The 6,000-nt window shown below is 40.6% G+C and overlaps 1 protein-coding gene across 1 annotated transcript; it reads left to right on the forward strand.

Annotated features, from left to right (window-relative positions):
- The first annotated feature begins 313 nt into the window (after positions 1-313).
- Positions 314-5,998, forward strand: mdfic2 (MyoD family inhibitor domain containing 2). The gene is made up of 4 exons (XM_084705839.1): positions 314-354; positions 705-810; positions 1,702-1,941; positions 3,235-5,998. Exons 2-4 carry the CDS (start codon positions 723-725, stop codon positions 3,483-3,485), a joined length of 579 nt encoding a protein of 192 aa, XP_084561965.1. The 5' UTR covers positions 314-354; positions 705-722; the 3' UTR covers positions 3,486-5,998.
- The last annotated feature ends 2 nt before the right edge of the window (positions 5,999-6,000 follow it).

Here is a 6,000-nt window from a genome sequence, read left to right on the forward strand (position 1 = left end):
ACACTGCATGGTCTGTAGTATGACTCCTAAGACAGGTCAAGTTAACTGTAGGCTACTTCAAAATCTGTCATTGTCATAGCTTTAGCCATATCAGTTTTAAATGATCGGAACCTGGCTTCTGCTCATAAAAACTTGGCAGGAAAGTTTGTAAAACTCTCACCATAACGGAAATGGTCTTCACAAAGAGTATAATAAATGTATATTGCTAGCATCATCAGAACAACGGGGTGGGTCGGGCAGCAGGCCAAATGAAACATATCTTGAGACCTGAGATAGCTTGCGCACGAGGCAATAATTATTCTGGCGACCGGAGAATTGGTCCACGATTGTCCAGGATTACACTGACAAAGACAGGTGCGTTGGATATTAAGCCATTCACAAAACAATTGTTTTGGGTTAACTTCAGACACCTGCGTTTCTTTCTTATTTCGAAAAGCAGTAGAAAAACTACTAGTCATTGTGATAGTGACAATGCATATTTGGATAACTTCGTTGTGTCTTTCAACAGTTTGAACCGTTGGAAAATAGCAGTCAACACTTCTTTGCGTTAAAGTGCGCCCACATGCGTGCGTGACCAAAGCTATTCAAATCTTTGGTTTCAAAATATTATTTTTCTTTTAGATCTATGTAATATAGGTGTGTTGGTAAATGAGTATCCTAAACCAATGCTTTTGTTATGAATGTATTCTATTATTGATGTATAGGCTACTGCAGCGGATCAAATGGAAGATCAAAATCCAAGAAGAAATGAGGAAAGAGGAAAACAAATTGAACAGAAAGGAGAGGAGAGATGTTGTCTGGTTAGAGAAGGTACGTTTTCTGTCTGGATAGAGCAGTTGTCGGTTTAGAAAATGTGTAAATAAATGTACCAGAGAAAGGGTGCACTTTGTTATTTCTAATCAGTGAGTGAGGCAGAGTAGTATTGAAGAAAATAAATGAAAAATGTATCATGCCTGCAGGCCTTATTTCTCAATCAGGTAATGGTCACAGGCACCTTCCAGCTGCATTTGTTACCTAATTAATAACATATAGTTTGCACTCTGTTTTCCAGACACTCTGTATGGTAGAACTGATTCTAAAGCTACAGTACAGTATATAACTCCAAGGCATTGTAAAGCGTACATACCACCAGTAATAGATTGACGTTTTTATGTTACCAGCAACTCCATATGCTCTAAAACTTTGTAGCGAATTGTATTAGCTCCCACCATCAGAGTGATGTACCACACCCATGCATACTCAAGACTCATCACTCATTTGTGTTTTGATTTCCACAAAGACAGCTTGGGTTGGCTCTGCCATCAAATAATCAACCAAAATGGAGTGAAGCTTACTTGAGTGTTAGCACTGCCTTAGAACCACGGTAGTTACTGAAATAGCATTAACAGCTGTAGAGTTCTGCTTACATTAGTGTGTACATTTATGCTCATGCTAATGGCCGCCATAGAAATTACAACCAAGCCCAGCTGTTATCCAGCAGCACTACACAGTTGTCAGTTTTAACACAAGAGGTCACTTCATCTGAGTTTTCAATCAATAATTTCCCTCTGCCTAATAGCCTTGCCACTGAATAACTTCTGAAATATCCTCATGAACTAAATCACCTTGATCAATGGAATAAGTGATGTGATAATGGTAGACATTTATTCATTCCATTTTAAATACCAATGCAAACAATCAAAAAAAAAAATCTGCCTCCAGAGGGGAATCCTTCCCTCACAAAGGGAGTTCAGACGGAGGCTCCAGGCAGTGTGCGGATAATCGGCGTCATTCATGACTGTGAACCTGGGAAGGCCAACACAGATGAAGAGCCCCGTGACTCTCACCAGCCACGGGAGTGTGACATCCCTTCATCTTCTCTGTTCACCATGCCAAAGTACAGCAGGAAGTCCACCTCCTCATCCTCAGAATCTCTCTCCTCCCATCAGATCGACATGGGCAGTGAGTGACATTATTCACCACAGTCTGATGCACTTGCACTAGTCAGATTTTCAGTAGCCTACATGTGTACACTCCACAGAATGGAACAGGATCATTCCAGGAGCAAGTATTTTATAGCCAGTGAGTGTAGTGTTTCTGTTTAGGAATGTGCAGGACCTTAAAGATTCATGAAATTAATCTTGAAATTGCACTTTCATCATTGAAACAGATATTCAATTCATTTGTAGTTTAATTGTACCATACACACAGTCATTCTCAAGGCCCTCAGAGGTTTTTTTAAAGAATTGAAACTATTACATATTGCGAGGTTTATACCGCACTTCACTTTGCTCTACCATGTTTAAATGCATTTTTCAATGATTAATTATTAAAATCTTTGAATAATTCAGACACAGAATTTACAGAAAAAAACTAGCTGGTCACAACAGTAAAAAACACTTTCACTGAATGAAGGAACATAATTGATTACATATGTACTTATGTACTTAAATTATTAACAGCATTGATCAGCAAACAACAGTACTGATTAGATAAAGCAGTCCTTTCCAAATATGTTCCAAAATGGACTTACATAGTTAGCAACATGTTTGAGTGGTGTTCGTATTGTTTAAAACATCCTCCCAGCACTGTATCCTTGTGCAAAGTGATGTACAAACTGTACTAAGACTCTCCTCCATAAACATTTCCCAGCAGCCCCTGCAGACAGTACTCTTGTCTGTTCATGGTCATCATTATAACCCAGTGATCTCATGCTTGATGTCACCCATGAGGGACTCGATTTTGCAAAGGGTGTTGGGAAGGCACACTGCACGTTGTTTTGTAACCGTACAGTGCACTGTGGAAATGTTCCTCATGAGACAGCTATATCGAAGAGACTGTTGGTAATTGATTATGTCTCCAAACAGCTTTCTCCATTGTCCAACTGTGAGGCAGAGAGAGGTGATTTCTTTAATTATGCATGTGTACAAGATGGCTTAGGGAGGAAGAGGAAGCTTTTAAAAGTTACAAACAACAAGTCCAGTACCATACTTTTAGGATCACCAACAACCTATTTTTCAAGTGGAAAGACAGTACAGTAGATTAGACATTAAAAGCATTGAACTTGAAACACCTTCAAAGCATCGACTTTAAAATGGGTCACAGTAATCGATTGAGAGTACCCCCGCTTAAATAACAATCTGAATTTCACTTAGGGTTTTTTTGTAGCATAGGAACTGCATTTGCCATAACTGAGAGTATTAGTTTGATCCAAGTCACGTATATAAATTGTCAATTTTGTTTTCTATTTTACAGCCGACTGTGCAGGTATCATCCTGAAGTGCCTCTTCTGCAGATTCTATGACTTGTTCCTCATGCTGCCAGCCTCATGTGAGAGAGTCACCTACAGCTGCTGCCCCGCCTACCAACAGTTCATCATCACAGAGGATAACACACCTAGCGATGACTGGAACTGTGACTTTGACTGTGGTATATGTGATGCCTGTCACGACACAGGGGAGTGTCTGGAGCTTGCTATGGAGATGTCTGAGATATGCTACCACTAATGTACAACATACAACAAGAGACCTGGCTGGCCTTACTTGACACTGGCCTGCTGTATCCTTACGGCAGGATGGCCAGACCATGTTGAGTTATATGGGAATGACTCACAGTTTTTTGCCAACAAGGGGACATAGTCCAATACCTCTGTGGGGGTATTGATGGCTGTTTTTTTTAAGTCAAGACTGAGGGGGCAACCTTGACCCCTACTGTTTGGTGTTTTTATACAGTTCACAAAAATGTTGATCACGCCAGTTGATTACCAGAAAAATTTGTCTTGTGTCTAGCTGACTATAAGCTATATAATGTGCCTAACTTCATAATCTGTTGCATGTGTACCCTATGATAGAACATCAAAATGGTAAGGGAATCCCACTGTATATAGAGCACAATAGTCAAAACACCCTCTGAGGAGATGGAATCTGTCACTGCGGTGTTGTTACATACTGTATGCCTGTACACAAGCTGACTGGCTCCAGCCCAATTACACTGAAACACAGAAATCATCTTGAAGCGAGTTCCCTATTCTGCGTGCCTATTTCAGTTCAAGAGCTTTTGTGATCACAGAAGCAGTTGGAGATTTCAGTTGTAGGACACTTGTCCTTGTGCTCTCATCGACCTCCGTTTTCTCGTAGCAAAGACGGTCCTCTCAAGTGTCGTTGGACTGTTTGGATCACTTCAGTCTCAAATGGTCCTTGTCACATAATAGGAAATAGGACACAAGAGTATGGTCGGAATGCCACTTTGTGAAAGAGTACACAAAAAAACATGAAGTCATACATCATCTGTTTTCCTGGGAGGTCAGGCTGAGAGGGGACGTGGACACCAGGAAGACCAAGTGTTATTGTATTATCTCCACTAGCTAAACATTTATTTTCTGCTATCAGATGTGGAGACTAACAGAGTCATCTTGCTGTACAAACAAGATGAGTGTTACACCCCAGTTATCGAAGACTCTGGGATCTGCTGTTTTTTTCAGCTGTTTCCTGGAAGCTTCCAGAAAGAGTCATTTTTCTATGTGAGAAAGGACATAGCTCTTGCTATAGCTCTATAATGTTGTTTTGTTTAAATGAGTCACAGTATTGAACCATAGTATTACAGCATCGGAGTAGTTTTGCAATGGTAATGCTCATGTTGCTAAAGCTGCCAGACAGCAGTACAGGCACCTGAGGATGGTAGATATTAAGCATGCTGTGCAAAATTGCATGTTTCAGGTCATATCTACAGGCAACACCGCTTGTGACCAATTAGCTCATTACCTGCAGAGGCACAATTACAAAGCTGACTGCTCTAGCTAATACTGCACCATAAAATCTATTGGAGGTCCTTTGTGGTTTTTCGAACATAAAGCGTGTCTGCCTAAACAGATGCTTGCTCTGAACTGAAAACATCTGCATGTCTTAAACTCGCTGGAACTCTTTCAAATTACCTGGTAGCTTTGGGAGTCGTGTGTGCTTCAGGAACTGTGATGATTTTTAATAACATCCAAATGGGCTGTCCTTTACTGCCCAGGTTTAGAAGCTGTCCAACCCCAGTCCAGCCGGGACAAACAAGGTCAAGTGGTTTGCATTGCAACATTGCACATCCATGCTCACCAAAATAGTCAGAGGATTTGGTTGAGTCATCACTGTAGCTTTTCAACACTGGTGTTAGTAGTACTGGCTATTTAGGCTACTGTGCATTTATCAGACATATCTCAATGCATGTATGTGGATCTATTTTTCCTAATGATGTTTAGTGATGCTAGACTCACATGAACAAAGTGATCTGATCATATGCTGCGCAGCCATGTATGCATCTCTGCTCTCTAATCGGATATGAGCTTTTCTTTGGAGTTCAGGCCCCGATCACTTCATTAGCGTGAAGCAGGCTCTTCCTCCAGAGCACACAACACTAATACCATCTCCCCTCAGACACTCAGCACTAGCCCAGAGTGGCCTCCCGAGGAAGCTGCACCATTAAATATTAATGCCATGTGTTTAGAGGGGTTTTATTTCAAACAGTGGGTTTGTCAGCATCTTATGTACTGTTCCTCAAGATGCAGCCCATGTGGAAACAGGGACCCTGAGTCTGATGTGTAGCACAGTGCCTCTGGAATTATTTAGGCGTGTTTTTCTAATGGTCTTTTTGTGTTAATATTCCTGACATTTTCACAGATTCTTTTTTTTCTACAATGGAGCTTTTATAAGTGGATTGGGGTTATGCTTTCTCTACCAAGATGCATAAGGTAGCTGTACAAAAGGTGTAAATGTTTGATTTGTCTGAGCTGTGTTGGCTTCATTTCTGACACATACTGATGCATGTGTTTCTCACATCAAATTATACAACCTTGTTTTCCCAGTGGTTTATTATTGAAGAATGCATTAGTTTCCGTACCAAATGTTACAATATTTTTCTCCACATGCCCAAAGACTATTGAATCATTTCATTTGTTTCATATCGCCATAAAGTTTGTAAGTGGTACTTGAGCCTTAATCCATCACAACACTAGATAATATAAGTGCAGACTGCGTTTGGAGG

The sequence above is a fragment of the Hypomesus nipponensis genome, chromosome 9 (assembly GCF_054491055.1).
Source record: "Hypomesus nipponensis isolate SF chromosome 9, ASM5449105v1, whole genome shotgun sequence".
NCBI lineage: Eukaryota > Metazoa > Chordata > Actinopteri > Osmeriformes > Osmeridae > Hypomesus > Hypomesus nipponensis.